The sequence below is a fragment of the Rhineura floridana genome, chromosome 7, assembly GCF_030035675.1.
Source record: "Rhineura floridana isolate rRhiFlo1 chromosome 7, rRhiFlo1.hap2, whole genome shotgun sequence".
Lineage (NCBI taxonomy): Eukaryota > Metazoa > Chordata > Lepidosauria > Squamata > Rhineuridae > Rhineura > Rhineura floridana.
Genome location: NC_084486.1, coordinates 35670355 through 35691490, shown reverse-complemented (window position 1 = coordinate 35691490; position 21136 = coordinate 35670355). Strand labels below are relative to the sequence as shown.

Here is a 21136-nt window from a genome sequence, read left to right as displayed (position 1 = left end):
AGAGCAATGCTGAATGAGATTAAGATGGAACTGGTCTTATCCCAAGAAACTTCTCGGGTTATAAAACTTACACATCTGAAGGTGCTTTCCCTTGGAAATTAAGCATGAGTGAAAAAGTTTGAGTTTAAAGTTTTAAAAAAGCATGATGCCACTTTTTTTTATAAAAACAAATAAGATGAAATATTCTCAGCAATTACAGGTCATTCTGGGGTAAAACAGTAAAGCACCAAGTGAGTTTTCTTTGAAATTACTTTCTCCAACATGGAATGTAGACATAACAAGGTTTTCTAACCAACAGTGGGAACAGAAAGGGAAGCAAGCAATTCATATTTTTCCAACCACTGTGGTGTTGAATTGTTTGCTGCTCTAAAATGAGACTAATCTTTAAAAGGTCTAAACTAAAATAACTTGAGACATTAAAAAGGTAGAGAGCGCTGACAACGTAATTTCTTAGGGATGATACAAAATGGTAGAGGGGTGCCTCAAACATTGTATAATTGCAGATCAAACTCTCCCAAATTTCCCCTCTTTTTTCCCGTAACAAAAGCCCTCCACCCATCACAAAACTTCAAAGCTACTCACATACTCCATCCTCACAATATTTTAAAAATAAAACCCACTTCTAATTCTCATTCCTACTCATATTCATGTTGAAAAATAAAATTTCATTTGGCTTCTGTTGCTACTTTGCATCTAGCTTTGCCATCTCTTGCACGTAGATGCCGATGCTCTCACTGTCAAAAAGCAGGAAGTAAATGTTCTTCAAGGAAGAAGGGCTGGAGTCATCAAAATGGGAAGAAATGGCTTTCAGAGTCACCTGGGCTGCAGTCTGTTTTGGAAAGCAATTTCTAGGTAGAGGAGGGAAAAGAGATCAACATTAAAACTTGAATACAAAATTCTGTGTGAAATGCTTTATAACTTCCCAGCGATTATTTTATAGCTGAAGTGTCCATGTGCTATGTCTTAGCACTATGCAACCCCACATTATGACAACGCTTCACTGGACCCAATGTTTTGGTTACAGCACAGATTAAAGGGATTTCCCTCCCCCAATGTAGAAAATTTAGGATAAAAGCTCCTGCTGTCCAGGAATAACAGAACATGTATAAATGATGGAGAACGTTCATAGGAAGAGGAGGAGGACCAGTAAAAAGGCAAGGGCCCATTGGGAGAAGAAACTGAAAATCCAGATGAGCAAAATGAGGTAAGAGGTGAAGGTGAGTCAGCAACAGTAGTCTTGTGATACAGCTTGTTTAACAGTCATGGAAATAAAGGGACAGGTCTCAATCCAATGTGAGGGAAGCTGATAGTGCTCTGGAAACACAACAAGTCAGCAATGAGGCCATACTGAAATTCAAGAAGATACAAGACCACTCAGTGTAAGTAGGGTTGCCAGGTTCAATCCCTGAGACTGATCCTGTATCTTTAGGAGAAGAGAAAGTCAGCCAAGTGCAGGTGTTCTTGCAACTCTGTAATGGGAAAAACCACAAGGTAGAATTCTCCCTTCCCCCTGCACAACTTTTAAAGATACAAAAGACCTCTTGGAGGCCGGGCCTGGCAACCAAGAGGTCTTCTGTATCTTTAAAAGTTGTGCAGGGGGAAGGGAGAATTCCACCTTGTGGTTTTTCCCATTACAGAGTTGCAAGAACACCTGCATTTGGCTGACTTTCTCTTCTCCTAAAGATACAGGATCAGTCTCAGGCCATGGACCTGGCAACCCTAAGTGTAAATGATGAATGGTTATTGGGCACAGTAGCTCCAGACGTGGAGAAAAGTACCTTAACATTTCACCCAGAACACATAAAGCATTGGACAGCCTTGAAAATGCCATAGCTATTGAAATATAAAGTCATCCACAGCAATAATTATGGTAGCCAATTTTTTTCTAGTAAAGTTCTTGCTGTATGCTTTCAGTAGCCGTATGAAACAGTGGAACTTCAGAAGGCAATGCTTTACTCAACATGGAGAGAGGCAATGACTGAAAAAACAAATAAATAAATAAATAAAAAGTTGTACCTGCTAAATTTCTAAATGCCATGCAGTCACATTAAAGGCACAGGAGCTCTGCCACAAAAATTATGGCAAACTTTCATGCAAAATCTTATATTTGTTTTGTGACACGTTTGACAAGTTGTTGAAACGTTCATTACATAAATAAGTGGCAGGACTTAACGGAGAAAAACACATACCTGCCACTGGGGAAAGGAGGGAAAGCCACAGACTTCAGCTTCTTGTCTTCAGCAGCTGTTAAACAGTTCTTTATAGTTTCCTCCAATTGCTCTTCACATTTGTCTGAACCCCACTGTGGGATGTGACAGTGAATGACGAACTTTGCTGCTAGACCAGTAGACTGGCTGAGAGCAGCTGAAGCAAAAAAGTAGAAAAAGGGCAACGAAGTTAGCCTTTAAAAACACCTTCTGTTGGCTTAATCAAGGGTCTGCCAGTTGCCACCCTGTCCTGTTTTCCCCTCAGGAAGAGTTAGCAGGGTGGATCAAGGTTACATGGATTCTACTGTTTAAAGGTGCCTGAGCACACACACACACACACCCTTGCAAGAAAGGCCAGTAAAGGAAGGGTTGCTGTTTGGTGCAATTCACAGCCTTTCTTCCAACTTTGAAGCTGGGGAGGGGACAACAATCATTATGCAACCACCAATCTCTGCACCTTCAAAGAAGTTCAAGCCTTATTTGTCACTCTCTCCAGAAGACAGCGCCACACTTTCCACAGTGAGTGTGGTGAGTGGAATTGCTAAGTCCGTTTTTCATACTTTCCAAACCAAAAGAACATTACTTGTAACCCTAATACAGTTTTCTTCTGTTGCAATACAGTTACCTATGGGATGGAATACCACAATGTTCAAAGAACTCCTGCAATTTTTGAAAATAACTTACTATCTTTTATATTTGCATGAAATTAGAGCAGTGTGTCTTTAAATGAAGTGTATGCTTATTTATACAGTGATTCCCTTCTTTTCCTATGGACAAATAATTTAATGAAAGCACCACTTTGTACAGTTTAATCTTGAAGAGTGTTTGTTAAAAGCTATCAAGGACCAGGCATTTCTATATGTTTGAACTCATTTCTTCTTGTGAAAGCTGTAATCTCAATATGTGGTCAATTATAGTAAAACAATTTCTTTTATGAGATTTGAAAAATATGATTTAAAACCAATTGTTTCAGGAAACTTGATGTCTACATTTCCCACACTAGCAGTACAATTAATTTCAAAACTGAAATACAAACTCTGTAAATGAGATCAAATACTTCAGTGTTTCTAACTTCTATGAAACAAGTATCAGTGGAAACTTGTTAAGGCTGCAATCCTATATCTATTCACCTGGAAATAAACATAATTGAACTTAATGCGGTTTACTTCTGAGTAGACATGTATAGCAGTGCACTGCTGCTGAAGTCTGATGTCAGAAAAATCAAGTTTTGATTTTTACCAGTACTCAAAACAATGCAGGGGTTGTTTTGTGCTTTTTAGCAGTGAGGGATAGCCACAGCAAAGAGACAGTCTCATAACTAGTATTCCCTTCAGGTGTTTTTAAGATTCAAAATCCCAGTACAGAACATTAATTGAAGGGTAAAGAATGGCAGGAGAAAGTGCTGAATATCTGATAGGAGAAAATTTTGAGTGTAATAAAAATACTACAATAAACAAAGAGGTACCTTCTGTGACTTCCAGAGGTCCTTGTGATTTACGGAGTTCTTTTACAGTTTCTAAGAACTCTTTACCTCCAGCCTTTTCCAGTGCCTTGCCTGGAGGAAAAAAAGCAAGTTATGTTGCTATTAAAACAGCGGTAGACTAGTTTTGAGCCTATTGCTCTTTGGTCAATGATCTGTTTGCCAATGAAAGAATAAAAGGATTTTTTTTCCTCCCAGTGCCTCAAGTTTCCATTTAAAATATGGATAAATATTGTGCTGTTTGTCTCAAGTTTAGTATGATTTTATTGCAGCATGGCTTTTATTTTTTTTGTATTTGTACAATATCCAGATTTATTTTATGAGGCAACAAACAAACAAGCAGTCAACAGACAGTCAAACAGTTAACAGACAAACCAACAGCCTTAAAACACTGATACAAGCCTAAGCATATATCAAGTGTGGTCTACTTTAGGCCAGTGTAATAAAAGGCATTACTAGCACTGCACCAATGTATAGTTTTAATTCTCTCTCTATATAAAAATGTAAGTCCTCATGCTGTCACAGTGTGATGGCAGAGGCAAGGCAAGCCAGTTAACTACGCAGCTGCCACACTATTGGCAGCCCAAATAGGCAGCCAGGTAATGGCTGGGTCTGGGAGCAGGCTGGCAGGTTTCATTCCCCCCATGGGGTGAGGGGGAAGGGGGATCTTTGGCGACCTGTATAGGGATGAGCTTCAGCGACCCATGGGGGGGGGGGAAGCACAAGGGAGCTTTGGCAACCCACCCAGGTGCAGGGTTGGTGAGCAAAGCGAGCAGGGGTGGAGCCCCTAGGTCTTAAAATATATATTATATGGGCATCTGAAATATTAGGACAAAGGAATTATATTGCAATTAAAAGGAAACAACTGCAACCAGTAAAGATGGAAACTGCTGTCCAAATAAGGGTTTTTGTTACATGTAACTCAACCTTCACAAACCTAGTGAACCCCAGATGGTTTAGACCACTCCTCCCATCAGTCCTAGCCAGCATAGTCATGCTCACTAGTGCTGATGGAAGTTGCAGTTCAATACAAATCTCTGTTTTGATTTCAGATTTTAAGATTAGATTTCAACAGTCCTTCTGGAAAACAGTTATAATTCAGATGTTCAAATATCCCCACTGACTTTAAAAAAAAGTCTTAAGACTTACCTACTTCCTCCTTGAGGTCTATTTCACCAGTAGTCGGGTGCACAATGCCTTCTACTTTCATAGAACCAATATGGCCGATGTCACTTTGTGTCAGAGACAGCTGCAAGATGCCAATGTAGCAGGAGAAACAGTTCATAAGAATATAAGGAAACAGCTGGCTGGATTATACTAAGAACTATATAGTCCAGAATCTTGCTTCAAACATTTCAGGTATCTTCAGGAAGCCTGCAATTGGGGCATTATGTCAAAGTCTCTCTCCCACTCTATATTCCTGGCATGTGATATCCAGAGACAAACTATCTCTGAAATGGAGATTCCACTGAGCTATCCTGGCTAAATCCTTTCATAGATCCATTCTCCATGAAGTTGTCTAACCCTTCAAAAATTATTTATACTTTTATTATGGTTAACCCATTTTAAAGCCAGCTAAGCTAATGTCTATTACCACATGTTGAGGCAGGAAATTCTGTTAAATTAGTTGTTCTGTGTGAAATGACACCTCTCTTTTTTCTGTTCTGAACTTACTACTGTTTAATTTCATTATGTGATTCCTAGACTCCTAAATTTGTTAGCTGCTCTGTGAGACTACAACCTTAAGAGCAGGATAAAAATATCTCAAATAAATAAAGTATCATGATGGGGGGGGATGCTCTCCCTCTATATTAGCCGTAATTTTATAAATCTCTAATCATTCCACTGTCCTGTCTTCTTTCCTAAACTGAAAAGCACCAAACACACTTTTGCTTTCAGGGAAGGGGGGTCCAACTCTCAAGTCATCACAGGACCTCTTTTCTGTACTTTTCCCAGTGTTACACTTTTTTGAGATGAGGCAACCAGAACCATACATAGGATTCCAAAGACAATCACACCATTGATTCATATAACGGCATTATGATACTGACAAGTTTTACTTTCAATTCCTTTCCTAATATTCCCAGCATGGAGCATACTGTTTGGTTACAAACGAAGTTGATGCTTTCAGTGAGCTGTCAAAAATGCAACCAAAATCTCTTCCCTGTGTAGTCATAGCCAGTTCAGATCCCGTAAGTACACATAAGTTAAAAATGTTTGCTGCAATGCACTTTGATCTTACTCACTAACACGGTGGAATCATCTGAATACCAACTAAAACAGAAAGCAAGCAGATCTTACTTCCTTTTTTATTTCTGCCAAGTTGCTATCAAATTGCAACTCTCTCACATTCAAACCAGGACTACCAGGAGCTCACTTTTCAAACTTCAAACAGAGCCTTGAAATACATGATGACCACATGCTCTCTTTTCCTCTCAGAAATCCTGTCTCATTCATTCTACAAAGTGAATAAAGTAATAGCAGAATTAGCTCCTTATGAGGAATTGGCTATCTTTGAAATGCCTGGCTTAATAATGAATAATACATTAATCTGGCCCCAATCCAACTACTCAGTCTATCCCCTGTCAATCAGAAGATTAGAACTATTGGCAATGTTCTGACTGGGCTTAAGCGTGTGCATCTGGACTGAGGGAGGAATCATGCACAGAATTCCTCACTCAGCTATGGAAACACACACACTTTTGCCCCTAAATAGAGGTGTGGTCCAGGAAAAACACACACACACAAATTGGGTAAAGACTGTTCCTCCCACCACACCCCGAAAAAATGGAAAAAAACCAGATTATAAAACATTTTCTTTTAGAATAATGAATAAAATGTTTGAGACAAGGTGTTCATATATTTACTCTGTCAAAATGATTTCTAAAAACTGTGCAACAGGAAGACTTTTTATATAAGACTATGTACAGTATCAGATCATTACAATTCCTGTATTCTGAGGACAAGCGAGTCCTGAACTGTACATTGAGTACAACTGTCAATTACAAAACAAAGATGCATTTCTGCCTTTTGGGAGCACTGCCATTGTCACAAGTGAAGGAAGAAGGATCCAGTGCCTTCTTTGCTTGTGAGCTTCCTCTTGTTGGCAAAGTTGGAGGATCTGTTTCTGTCCCCTTGACTAGGCCTCAAAGGACCGAGTGGGAGAAAGTATAGAGCAACGTAAGTATACTTCATTAAAAGTATACTTCGTGTTTTCAAATGTTGCAGTATACAGAACATCTTCAGGAATTTGGTCCAGGAATACAGTCAGGGATTCTGCCAAACGTAACATGGTGCAAAGGCCATTCCACTTCACAGCCTGTGACTCCTCTTACTTCTTGCCTACTTCAGATTCCTCAATCTTCTGCAGCATGTGAAAGACCCTTGTCTACCAAATCAAGAAATAAACTGACATGTGAAAGGGTGGGGAAGCATGTCTTAATCTTCAGTTTTTAGAATCTTACGATAAATATGATGACGTATATGAATCAGAAACTGATAGGGATAGCTCAAAAAATGAGATTGATTAAATTTCATGTAGTATTCACTGTCTTGTTTCCCTCACTTTTCTGAGCTCTTTTATGGAAATGAGTGGTTTTCTTTGTTTTACTATACCATTGTAAAACAATGTTGCAGTAGAACATATTTTTTGTTTTCCTGTAACACTGTAGACTTCTATTTTTGTTTTTTTTGCCAGCTCCTCAAACTGGCAAAACCAAAGACATGCTAGGTTCCTTACAGTTCAGCAGCTTGTAGCTCCATTTGTAATATTTTTTTTAAAAAGTAACTTAATTTGTCATTATTGTCTAAAAAAACTGTACCTTTAATATGCCAAAGAAGACCATTTTATGGCAAACCAAGTTATAAATAATACATTTTTATGTTCCCAAAGTAACTTCCAATCTGTAAAGGGTGCTAAAATGGTTCTGCATATATTTTTTTATCCCCCCCCCATTTCTTTTCTTTTGGGGGGGAGGGGAACAAGCACCACAAACAACGTTTTTCCCCACGGCTTCATAATTTTCATAAATGTTGTATTTCTCCCCCTAACTGAATTAGGGTAGTTGATTTCTGTATTTAATGTATACATATATATCTTTGGCTACACTAAGGTGCAACTGAAATAAATAGGACTAAGGGCACATAACTTTCTCTGTAATAGATTGTTTTTAATTTGCACCCCATATATACACTCTGCCTAGTAAAACCTCGCAAGACGTCACCCTAAGAGTCGAAAACGACTCGCACTACAAGTGCAGGGACACCTTTACCTTTTTATATCTAACATTCTTGGATTTTAGTTTTACTAGCTCTACATCTTTCTATGATGAAGTAATAGCAAAGTGTTCATAGATGTCAAGATTATTGCAGTCTGTGCTAATGTAGTCCCAGACCCTTGGAATTTACGCCTTATAAAGAACCCATACCTATTTCATGAAATGCTTTCTCACAGAGTACTTAAACACACACACGCACACAAAAGCAAACAGGCAAAGGCATTCTACAGTACTTACTGAATAAGTAGCTAAAATTGGGTGCTGCAACATTTAGGTGCCTTTAACAGTTGTAATCAATGGCTGTGGGAATGGGGAGGGGAAGATGGAAGAAATTAGACCTCTTACTCTTGCATCACATTTGAATGTAATATAAGTAAGGGATCAGGAGCATAACTTGTTTTAAGCAGATCAAAAATTCATGGGGTTAAACATGTAGCTTCTAGAGTGAAGCTCTGCAGACAGGCCATTTCATGATGAAATTATGTCTCAAAAGAAATAACTGCTGCTTGTTATAAAAATACTTCCTGTATTTTGATTAAACCCTGATTAAATCACATACAAAGAAAGAGCCGAGTTAAGCATCTTTTGCTGGAAAGTGTGGACATCATTTTATTGTACCCCTTTCTGTTCTCTGACTTGGTACCTTCTGTCCTGGAACAAGACTCTTGGAAGAGAGTATGGTGAACCCATCTCCAGGTCCATCATCAGCTGCTGAATTTGATGCTCCTTCTTTTTCATTCTCCTTCTGTTTGTTCTATTGGAAAATAACAGGAACATTCAGAACAAAAAACTAATAGTAGGTGAAAAAATGAACTGTCAGACCCCATCCCTGCCAAATCTTCACAGCTGGTGTTTCTTCGGATGTAACTTTTTAGTTTTCCACATGAGGGACTATTTCACAAAAAGGCCTTTATATGTAAAAACAAAGCAGAAAAGCCATTGTGTAAGCATCTGGCCACCTTGTGTGACTTGGCTTTCAAATGGACACTGTGAATATCAATAGTAGTATTAAACAAAAATATTTTTTTACCTTGCTGAGTATGGCTTACTTACATCTATGCTACTCTGGTCAGATCATCATAAAATATTCATCTATTTGTTTCAACTCAATTAACTATAGCTTTGGTGCTACCTCAAAGAGTCACTGGGATTTGAAAAATAAAGCAGCAGTCTATTGTACCAAAAAAAAAAAGAGTAGGCTACTAGTAATGTTACTTAATGAACTCAGAAACAATCTAGTGTCCCTTGCTGTATGCTTTCCTCTGCCTTCCACTAATCCTTCTCCCCCGTTAATCACCTTCCCACACTTGGAGTGCTGTGCTTACATGAGGACTGGTTTGTGCACATTTTTGCGTGCGTGGGTCAGATTGCTCCCATGAAGAAAATGGTGGTATTTCCATGCTGAATTTTGCTAAAAAGGTAAAGGTGTCCCCGCACTTATAGTGCGAGTCGCTTCAGACTCTTAGGGTGACGTCTTGCAACGTTTACAAGGCAGACCATATATATGGGATGGGATTGCCAGTTCCTTCCCCGGCCTTTCTTTATCCCCCAGCATATGCCGGGTACTCATTTTACCAACCACGGATGGATGGAAGGCTGAGTGGACCTCGACCCCTTTTACCGGAGATTCGACTTCCTCCTTTCGTTGGAATCGAACTCCGGCCATGAGCAGAGCTTCGACTGCGTTACCGCCGCTTACTACTCTGCTTTAAAAACATTCTACTTTAAAAACATTAAGATGTCTAAAGATTTTGTGATGTGGGAATGTGTACATAAAGTCTGAGACACGTATCTGCCTAGCTTTCAGGACCATCTCTATTATTAATACATTTCAGTATTTGACCATTTCCATACGATGGAAACAAGGGTATGTGGTCTTTTTCTGTCTTGTGTGCTAAAATGAAATATCAGCCCTTTACCAATGTCCATTTGCACCTCTGATACAGATGTTAGAAAAAGGGAACTGAGTGGACACATCTACATGTGACTCATCTAACAATTTTCATCATGGAATGACTCATAAGTTTCCTTTCTCTTGGCATATACTGGAGGTGGAGAGAAAAAAAAGATCTTTAAACCTATGTTAAAAAACAAAAATACCAAGACAGTGGTCCTATGCATAACTATTTGGAAATAAGTTCTGTCAAAGTCATTGAAAGGCTCTCTTTCTCAAATGGAAGGACTCTAATTTGGAAGAAGGGAACCTTTGGATACAATCTAATAAAACTAATTTCCAAATGATTTTCTAAGAAATGGAGAAGTATATTCCCTCTTTATCTAACTAAGTGTTAAGGACAAGATTAGATGGAAGGGCTTTTCTGCTCTCTTATATATTCCAACCTTATCTGGCAGTTAAATTCTTGGAAAGCTCAAGTTACTCCTTTAAATTAACTTACAGACGAGATATCTTGCAAAAAGTTCTGGTTTGCTCTTACACAGTTTATCTGAGGCTATTAATAATGGACAACATTATCTGGGAAGCATCAGTAAAGAAATGAATACCAGTTAACATGTGAAATAACCCTGACACAAAGAAAAAAATTATAAGGAGACACTGAGATCAGTCCTAGGATGAATAGCCCATTTTCCAAATAAACAAGAGCTACTTGGCCCAAGTTCTGCTTACCTTTTTGGGTGCCCGGGTTTTTGCAGCCTTTGTTTTCTTTCCAGACTTTTTGGTCCCCAAAGATTTCCTCCCTCTCTTCTCTGGAGAAGGTGAAAGGATAGTATCAGATTTGCTTTTGGTGCCTCGTTTTTTGGCAAGAAGTTCTGGGTGAATTCTGGGCAGAACACCTCCACTTGCAATGGTCACTCCTTTTAGCAACTGCAGAAAGAGGCAGTGTACAGAGACAGAACATATCTGAATACAAGTTATCTTGAGAGTACTCATTCACCTTGATAGATGTGTTTGTTGCCTTTACAAACAATACACTGCACAAAATTGAACAATCCCATTAATGCAACTCTGCTTTCACGCTTGGAGGAATAAGAATGTGATTAAGTAAATTAAAAATAAATACAAAGAAAATTATATTGACATTAATACTTCTCACATTTAATACAGAAGGAAAGTTACACTTTGCAGATCAACATACTGAGGCCCTATATGATTTTGTACCAATGTATTTGCCTATGACATTATAATTTCAATGCATACTCTCCAACATTTCATGGATGAAAACGGAGACACACTTTTGTGCATGCTTGGGTGGTGGGGTGGAGTGTGGTAGCCCAGCAGCATGCTTGACTACATAATGCTGGGGCCAGCACATTCCAAACTCAATCTGCCAAAAGCAGAAACTGGGAATTAAGAGTGTGTGTGCAAGTTGACAAATGTAGCGAGGCAAGCCACACACTACACAGCAAATAAAAAACACCACCACTTGTTAATTTGTTTTAAACTTTTTAATAAAGTATTTCATATTGTTGTGATCTGCCCTTGGACCTACTGGTGAAGGGTGGTAATAAATTTAACCACCACAACACTACTATATTGTATTTAAACCACTAGATGCTGATCTACTTTTACGGTCAAGGATCACAGAGGCACAGCAATATGTGACTAGCCCAAGATTAGTATTCTTTTATTTCTGTATAAGAATTCTGTCTATAACTTCACTAAACTTCAGCACATGCAGAATGGTTTCCCCTCACCACTAAGCAATTGCAACCTCCCACACACAGACTTAAGAAGTAGCATTTACTGAGTAATGACATATGTCCCACAGAATTAAACTGTTAGCACCTCTTCCTTTAGTAGTTCAGCATTGACTCCACCTGCATTGCTGCAAACTTCAACTAGAGAGCATACCATTCCATCCCATTTATTTTCCCTCCCCAATCTAGGAAGTCTTTCCAAAAACAAGTTGTTATTCTCTCTCTCATGCATGCGCACACACACGTGCGCACGCACACATACACACACACACGCGCACGCACACATACACACACACACTCCTTTTTCCTTATAAGTTTGCCTATTTACCCATTTCCCTCTGATGCAATTTATACCAAGACCTCACCAGAGCAGCCCAGGAGTCTGTTTTCGATACCAGGGGTGAGTTCTGGAATATGAGGAAAAAGTACCTCTGAGCCTGCACAGAGTACTTTTCCTTCACCATTGAACTACTGCAGACTTTTGCCTTGCCACAAATATAACATTCAGGAGTAGCTTGCCTCTAAGCACATGCTTAGGAAGGATTTTTAATATAAACATTGAGCCCACAGTCCTTCCCACCCACCCATGCCTAGTATTGTCCCCTTCTCCAGCTAATTCCGAAATTTTCTCTCACTTTCCCCTCCCTTTTAACAATCTACCACATTTTGACAAAGTCACTTTTCATTTTCTAGTGTTCCCTTTAATGTTTTATCAATAATTAGGAAAGAATTTTGGAAATACAATGCATTTTTCTAAGCCAAACACCTCCTGACTAGGGTTGCCAGGTTCATGGCCTGAGACTGATCCTGTATCTTTAGGAGAAGAGAAAGTCAGCCAAGTGCAGGTGTTCTTGCAACACTGTAATGGGAAAAACCACAAGGTGGGATTCTCCCTTCCCCCTGCACAACTTTTAAAGATACAGAAGACCTCTTGGTTGCCAGGCCTTCTGTATCTTTAAAAGTTGTGCAGGGGGAAGGGAGAATTCCACCTTGTGGTTTTTCCCATTACAGTGTTGCAAGAACACCTGCACTTGGCTGACTTTCTCTTCTCCTAAAGATACAGAATCAGTCTCAGGCCAGGAACTTGGCAACCCTACTCCTGACCTTTCCACTCATCACTCCTTCTTTCCCAACCTCTTAAACTTCTGTGACCAGGAAGGGCAAGCCAGCGGTAAAAACATCCAAGTTCCATTTAACACGGATTGCTTTTAGAAGGGAAATTCAGCAAAATACATTTTATTTCCTCTTTTTTTATGCCTCAGATTGTATTACGTATAGGTAAATGAAGCCAGCCTCTCCTGCTGCCCCTCCACCCCTGCTTTGATTTGACATCCAGGCAATGAATAATTATGGAGAAGTTTATTCACTATTATGTTACATTTTGGTTGATCCTTATAAAGGTATTGCCCTATTGTGTATTTTATAATTTTGGTGCTACTATAGCTTATGGATGTCAAAGATATAAAGCAAGATGTACCAATTCAATAGGCTCTTCTTTTATGACGCATGCCTTGATCTTCAGCTGTTGCTGACATTTGAAGAACATAGGAAGCTGCTTTATACTGAATCAGGCTATTGGTCCACCTAGCTCAGTATTGTCTCCACTGACTGACAGTGGCTCTCCAGGGTTTCAGGCAGGAAGTCTCTCCCAGCCTTTCCTGGAGATGCCAGGGATTGAACCTGGGACTATCTGCACGCAAAGCAGATGTTCTATGACTGAGCGATGGCTCTTTCCCAAAGAAGCAAATCCCCAAGACCAAACAAACTTCTGAAAATCAGCTTATTTAGCGAATTCCCCCCACACACGACAAACTCCTAAATTAACTAATTAAAACATTTGCATACTACTCTTCATCCAGTTTGTGTTTCAGAGCAGTGTGCAATGTAATCATAGTATAGCAGTCGTGGTTTAAACAAGACAGTTGAAAAGCAACAGCACATCACTATACCACACCTGCTCAACAGGTAATGATTTCAATGGGGCTCACTCCCAGGTAAGTAGGTATAGGATTACAGCCCAAGTGATTGCATTTTGTGGCAATGTAAGTACAGTTGTTAGTGTTCCCAACTAAACTTTTATGAGCTGATGCAGCATGTCTCGCTATTAAATACTGGTAAATGAAAAACTACTATTCAGATTAGAAGTACATGACTGTAGAGCTGTCCCATGTGAATTGTAGGGCAACTTGACAAAAACACTTCAAAACTGACTCCAAACACCTACATGTTTATTTTTTCATTTTCTCTCCCTCCCCTTGAAACCCAAAAAAATATTCAAAATAGCACGGTGCCACTCAGGAAGAGTAATTGCAAGCCATGTTAACACTTTGTATGGCAAGTTCAGAAAAAATGTAAAAGAAACCATGGGATCTTGGCTTTTCAATATTTTGTTTCTAGTGGCATTGAACTAAATCATTCTAGTACTAACCCTAACAACCAGTTATCCAATGAAATTATCTTTGAAAGCATACCTGATTCAGTTCCTCATCATTAGCAACTGCCAGAAGGATGTGTCTTGGGGCAATTCTTCCCTTTTTGTTGTCTCTTGCAGCATTACCAGCCAATTCCAGTATTTCTGCTATAAATACATTAGGATACACCTCAGTAACAAGAAACCTAAGATGTACCTTTTTAAATGGCATATTACCATGAATGACCCTACAGAATTTGAATGACACCAAATTCTTTTGCCACAGGACTGCTTTTGAACAGGGGAGCAGAGAGATGCTAAACATTTGGGAAAATGGAAAGACTGGGAAATATTTCGAGTTCCTAGCCACCAAAATAAAATACTAAGATTCCAGCCCTATATACAGCTGGAATGTTTTTTAGAAATGCCAGCTGCGATCAGTCAATCAAATCAATCAATCGTTTAATCACTGACATACACAGGATTAAAAAAAAAACCTCCAAAATGGGATTAAGATATTGATGCAAAGCTATATTTAAAAATTAGGTAAGAGAAATTTGGTAAGAATTTGAAATTAATTCTGGAAATTAATGACGTTGTTCATTTGAACTTTTTGTAGATGTGCTGAAAAACTGCAGGTTTGACCAAAAATAAAATCATTTTATTTTTTCTTTTGATGAAGTAGCTTCAGGCACTTTTATTTCTGAAATGTAGTATCAGCATTTAATTAATGTCAACATCCTTTCCGCATCAACTTAAAATGTACCTCTCCTCCCAGGCTTTGGTGAGTTTAAGATAATCAAGCTTATTACTGTTCCTGTGTGTGTGTACCCACACGTGTGTTTTGGGGTGGGGCGTATTGTTTTATTGTTAACCTTGATGGGTTTTTAAAAATTGTGTATGTAACTCACTTTGAAACATTTTGCACTATGCAACAAATAAACTGAATAAATTATTATTATTATTAGACTACTAACAGGGCAAATTGATGCAAGTGCAAAATGCTTTTCAATGTCTTGAGTATAACGTATAATGTAGATTCAATGAGCCCAAAGACTGTGGGAGTGAGCATTGGGTTTTTCATAGACGCCAGAACATTAATTACGCATATGAGTATGTTCCATCACATGATCCATCCACTATTTTAAAAAATGGGCTGATTGTGCAAGTGTGGCCGTTTCATAGGCACTTACTGTATGCTTTTGTTTTATAAAAGATTATACACACAATGGGGAGAGCATGAGAGCTTCACGCTTGCTCCTAGGACTTGCCATATAAATAATTTACACACTTGGGCCATCTGTGAATCATCCATACATTGTTTCATTTCCTGGCCCCAAAATGTCTGTGCCCTTCTTTGAGATTAAAAAGTCCAGATGTGTGTGTTCCAATTACCTTTGCTTTTAATAATCTACAGAACAATCCTGAATGGGTGAAGAGAAGAGCAGCAAATTTGCCACAACATCCCGAACCCTGCTGGCTTGTGGTGGTGGTTTCCCCCCCTTTCTTTTCCACTATATCAGCTCTGCTACTGTTGACTGGCCCGCCAAAATGCCCCATTTAGGGACTTTCTGCCTGTTTTCACCAGAACTGTTGGCAGTAGCTTTCTGCTTACCTGGGGCCCCTTGCATAGTGGAACCCTCTCCACTGGCAGTACTTCTCTGTGCTAGCAGTGTACCAGGGTGTCATTCTGACACCCATAGCCATCAATATAATTGAGGGATTAGGATTATACTCTTATTTGAGGATTTCGGTGATATGACTTTTTCCTGCCTTCAAGCAATGGGATGATGACAACCCACTTGGTGGTGTCCTAGTGCACACTTGAGAAAAACATTCCATCTTGGGACAAAGCATACATAATTGGATCTCTACTATTCCCACTCCTTTGTTAAAACTTGAATTCAACAACATCCAACAAGAAAATGATTTTAGTGAATTCTTTACCATTACACAGCCTAGTTTCCACAAGTGCTGTGCAAGCACCTGGCCTTGCCACTTCATTATTTGAATTAAAGCATGTATTTACCTGCTAGGTATTCTATGACAGCTGCCATGTAGACAGGAGCTCCCACTCCTATCCGGTACTTGTATGTTCCCTTCTTCAAGTATCGCATCATTCTCCCCACTGGAAAAATAACGCCTGCTCTGCTGGAGCGAGACATTTTAGACATTTTTTTCTTTCCACCTCGTGCTGACATGTTGTTTCTGTGTTTTTCAGACTTCTGGCAGATGATCTTTATTTGCTTGCCCTAATATAATACCTACAAAGGGTAAAAACGAGGATTTTGGGTATGAAATATAATAGCACTTTGATTTCAAAAGAACTTGGGGACTGAGATATGTCACCGCAAAACATAAAGGACCTAGAGTAATGTAAATGATATAGAAACAGTATTTTCAATATTGTACTAACTGGTTCACAATGTGAAGAATCTTATGGTGCAATTGTCAATACCCACAATACACGAAGTTTCAGTAGCCAATTTTCTGGGAAATCATTCTCTTTGATGTTCAGGTATGAGCGCCAATGCTTATGTAGCAAAAGCAGCATCACCCCCACACACACACACAAGAGGGAGGTTATCAGAAGGCTTAACAGAATCTCCTATTTTCCTAGGCTATTCAGATACAAAATAAATCAGGGCTTCTATAACTTTAAAAACTGGGTAAAGTGAAAATTTCTGAAAGATACAACTTTGTCATGAAGGGGTAAGTATATTTATACCTGCTAAAATGTCTCTGGTACACAACTATTACAACTACAGAAGATCTATCCATCAGATCACCCTATATTTTGAATCCATGTAAGCCAGAAAAGATTTTTTTTTAAGGATTTCCATTTTTCTTAAATTCACCTGAGCCCTTGGCCTTTAATCCTGGCAACCTAATACAGTAGGGCCCCACTCATATGGCAGGTTACGTTCTGGAACCCCGCTGTAAAGTGAAAACTGCTGTAAAGCAGAACCCATTGAATAGAATGCCGTGCAATGCCCGAAAACCACCGTAAAATCGGAACAAGCGGCATATGAGTGGGGCTTTAGTCCAATTGAGACCGCTGTATTAGCGAAGTGCTGTAAACTGGGGCCCTACTGTACACAGATAAAAGTTTTCCCAGCATGGAGATAAGTGAATCTCAGGGTTGTGATCTAGCTACGGGGATGCATCTGAATGACACACAAAATATCCAATATATCCAAAATTAGTTGTTTAAAAAATAATAATGTCTATAGTGCCTACTATGTGTGTGGCACTTTACTAAATGGAAGAGGCACACGGAAGACAAAAGAGGGAGGGAAATGAAGACATTGACTATGTGATGTGAGTCCTGTTCAGAAATACCCTCCATGCATTCAGGGAAGGGGGGGGAAGAGTGGACCTGTGCCCACTGCCTCCATCCCCAATTTGGCTCTTTGCCCCTGGCCTCCATAAAGTTAGTGGAAGATTTGAACAGGGAGCCCATGGCTCCTACTCACATACACCAATCTGCCAGTGTACAGTTGTACATGTGAAGGCTCCCCCTCCAAACCTTCAACCATAAAGGCTGGATATGGGGCCAGCAGGCATGCTTCAACTGCAGTTGAGGCCACAATCCTGCTCCTCCCCTTCACTTGTTTTCTCAACACATAAAGGGCACTTTGGTATTTATTTATGATTTCTATACTGCTTAATATATCTCTTAAGTGGTGTACAGCAAATTTTAAAAACACAAATATTACTAAAACATAAAATTATCAGTACAACTACTAAGAACAGAGATTAAAAGTACAGAAATGCAATCAAGCATTATAACTGGCTGTTCCACTTCTAATTACAGGTGGAGGTTCACAAGACTGAATGTTTCCGATATAAAAAATACCCCAGACTAGACGTGGGGAAGAAGGGTTCTAGGTAAGTCTTCTATGTGTTGGAAAACATCAGTTTACCACTTTAGTGAGAATTAGGCCTATGTAGCAGGAGTCACGCAGACAAAAAAAAGCAGATTGCTCAGATTATTTCGTTACTTCCTTATTTTCACTGAATCCACAGGATGCAGGAAGAATTTATATATTTTTTATTTAAAACATTTGTCAACTGTCAACAAGGCCCGTCTCCAAGGTGGCTAATGTCTTAACCTAACAAACAATGAACATATAGCATTTGATTAAGGTGTTGGGTGGGACGATAACAGAAACTTTTTTTTTTAAAAAAGTGTACAACCACTCGATCAATGATCTTTTAAGACACACACAGCTTCTTGCATAATTGCCCAGCAAGCACAGCGCATGCTCTGTGACTCTTTCCATAACATTCTCTCTCAAAGAGGGAGGAATAATATTTCTACTCGTCATATGAGAAAGCCTAACCCTTTAAAGGGGCTGGACTTTAATTCAAGCAGGAATCTTTCATTTTTCAAATTCAAACCGCCAAGCATTAAAACTTATTTTGTGTAACGGGCGCGTGAGCATGAAGCAGGAGAATATCCGTAGCCTTGAAAAAGGTTCCGCCCCACCTACCGTTTATTAGAAGGCACGCGCTCATAGGTCGGACGGTTGAAAGAAGCGCGCGTGCAGCTTCAGAAAAGGGGGTGGGGTGGGGGCAGCGGTTGGAAAGGCACGAAGGGAAGAACGCGCTGGTGTTGTGAGCAAGTGTCGCGCGTGGAATTCTGGGATATCAACACCGTCCTATTTCCCGCGCAATTCCCATTCTCCTTTCTCTCAGCCGCTGCCACAGGGGTAGAGGTCTTTCCCTCCCGGCTCCCTTGGCACATTCCATCTACGCTGCGCTTCTAGCCCAAAATGACGGAGAGGGGAGTGGTTGAGGTGTAGACTGTACCGTTAACCGGCGCTAACTGAAAGAGCGCCCCGGAAAGGGAAGCGCTGGGGAAGTGACCTCTCCTCACCTCACTCCCCCTTGGGAGAGCCGCACGGTGGGGAGGGAGGGATCACGCCCCCGAGAGAAACAGAAAGAAAAAGAAAAGACGCGGAGGGCAGTAGCCCCACAGCGGCATCTTCTTGACCTCTGGGGACCACAGAGGAAGACAAAAAGAAAATAAAAGCGCCCCAACCTCAGCGGGTTGAGAGTTTCTCGTCTCGCATGCTAAGGCGCCGCCGCATCCCATTACCACCGTAGTGGCCTCCCGCCTTTTTAGCGACTCGCTCTGCCGTCTTTTTCTCTCTTCCCTTTTCACTCCCTCCCCCCGGTATCCGAACCCAGCTCCCGTTGCTATGGATGATAGCGCGCCTCTCCCCACATCGTTTACATGCAGGGGAACGGGGTGGCGGCTGAGATTGCTTTAGGGGGCCGCTCCCCATACTGCGGTCCGCCTCCGTCGCTTTGAGTGAGGAGGGTGACGGCGAAAGGCCTCCACCCCGTCCCCCACGCGCACGAGTCGGTTGTCCGCTGGGGGTGATTTAGTCGAGACGCCTCCACCCTCCCGGTCACCTGCCCGTCTGCTGCCGCTTCCGATTCAGTGCCGCAGTGCCTGTGTCGCGCTCCCTCCTTCCCTTTCGTCGCTTGTATTGTATGGTTTCAATGGCGGCAGCTCCGGAGGCCGGTGGTAAGGAGCGGAGGGGGGGGTCCTTCTCCACATACCACCTCTAGGAGGAGTCACAGCGGCGCGGTCCTCCGAGCGCCCCTGCCGCCAGCCCTGGCATAGACATGCTCTCCTTGTGCCTATCTGGGTAGATCCGTGAAGGAGGCCAGGTCGCCGAAAATGAAGCAGTGATGCTAAGAGTAAAATAGGAGGCTTGACTCTGCTGCGGGGCAGTTTGCAACCATCATAACACTCTCAAAATATCCACGGATACTGTGCCTACCTCCTTGTTTTAGATTCCTAGCGTGCTCTGCTCTCGAATGCTTCGGGAATTCTTTAATTCTTGTTTCACGGCAATGACTTGAACCTAAAAGAAAGCTCTGCCAATGAATACCTGTCCAAATAACAAAAAGGGGTGGGGCTCTTGTGGAAAATACTGTGTATTCGCGCTTTTTGGACCCACTGCCACTATGTTGCAACATTACTCTTTCACATTATGCTTGAGATCACTATTAGATATTTCAGAGTACTGTATACATTAGATTCTAGGAAGCATCAATTACTTGTTTCGCTAGAAGTCCCTCTTCATCACTGATGCCACACAAAAACTACTAGTCCTATGTATTCGAAGCTACCATGCTTTATTTTCCCATTTTTCAGTCCCACTATTGAATGCAACAAGGCATCAGTGTTAGAGGGTAACTGGTTTGGGGTTCTGTGATTATTTAACTGCATGATAAGGTGCAGTCATCAGTTCTGAAACATTTCAGGCAGATTAGTTCCTGTAATGAATGAGAGTTTACTGTGTTCAAAGAAGAGGATGGGCCAAGGTATACCTTGCCTCTGGTGAAATGTGCAGTTTGCCATTATGAATCAGAAGTCCCACTTTGTTTTAGGAAGATTCCAGGAAGATCCTCATAAAATGCTTCAACTGATGTTTATAACAGCTTCGTATCAATATATCTGGAGGATAACAGTAATACATGCATAATTAATACAACTGAAATAACATCAGTTGATACCATGTGTCTTAGGCCACATTCACATCATACATTTATTCCACTACTATTCCACTTTAAACAGTCCCCAAAGAATCCTGAGAAGTTTGTTGAACAGTACTGAGAGTTGTTAGGAGATGCCTATTCCCCTCAGAGAGCATCAATTCCCCAAGTGTTTTAACAATTCCTGTTCCCAGGGAACTCTGGGAATTGAGGGTCTGTGAGGAGAATAGGGGTTACCTGACAACTCTCAGCACCTTTCACAAACTACACTTCTCAGGATTCTTTGGGGGAAACCATGATTATTTAAAGTGGAATAATAGTGGAATAAATGTACAGTGTGAATGTGGCCATAGCAAACTCATAAATCTTACTGCCTTTGATATCCTGCATGTTGAGATTTGGCTACTGATAAAAAAGAGTTTTTAATTGGCTAAGATTAGCTAGTCAGCTTTCCCCTATCACGAGCCATTTTTAGTTCTTACGCCAACAAGAAAGTAAAGTGAAAACAAAAGTTTTCTTAACCTCTGGTCTAAGCAATGGTCCAGCCAAAGGCTGTTTTAAGTAGGGATGGAAAGATCTGTAAATATTC

General features: G+C 40.4%; 1 protein-coding gene across 7 annotated transcripts; it reads right to left on the bottom strand.

The window, feature by feature from the left end:
- Positions 1-123: 123 nt before the first annotated feature.
- LOC133388829 (core histone macro-H2A.2) lies at positions 124-19903 on the bottom strand. Of its 7 annotated transcripts, none has more exons than XM_061635222.1 (9): positions 19830-19903; positions 16061-16295; positions 14093-14199; positions 10591-10788; positions 8608-8718; positions 4837-4936; positions 3673-3762; positions 2190-2364; positions 124-848 (listed from the first exon to the last, which is right to left on the bottom strand). In XM_061635222.1, exons 2-9 carry the CDS (start codon positions 16230-16232, stop codon positions 683-685), a joined length of 1119 nt encoding a protein of 372 aa, XP_061491206.1. In that variant the 5' UTR covers positions 16233-16295; positions 19830-19903; the 3' UTR covers positions 124-682. The 7 variants fall into 7 exon arrangements, with proteins under 7 accessions (XP_061491206.1, XP_061491202.1, XP_061491204.1 ...); XM_061635218.1 differs by lacking the exon at positions 19830-19903 and adding an exon at positions 19456-19600; XM_061635220.1 differs by lacking the exon at positions 19830-19903 and adding an exon at positions 19460-19600.
- Between the last annotated feature and the right edge of the window lie 1233 nt (positions 19904-21136).

Bases quoted from the DNA above. Each gene is read 5' to 3' on its own strand.
- LOC133388829 (XM_061635222.1), bottom strand. From the start codon at position 16,232: ATGTCAGCACGAGGTGGAAAGAAAAAAATGTCTAAAATGTCTCGCTCC. The intron at 14,200-16,060 runs GTAAATACATGC...ATGTATTTATAG, and splicing joins TGTCATAGAATACCTAGCAG to CAGAAATACTGGAATTGGCT. The intron at 4,937-8,607 runs GTACCAAGTCAG...GGCATCTTGCAG, and splicing joins GTCTTGTTCCAGGACAGAAG to CTGTCTCTGACACAAAGTGA.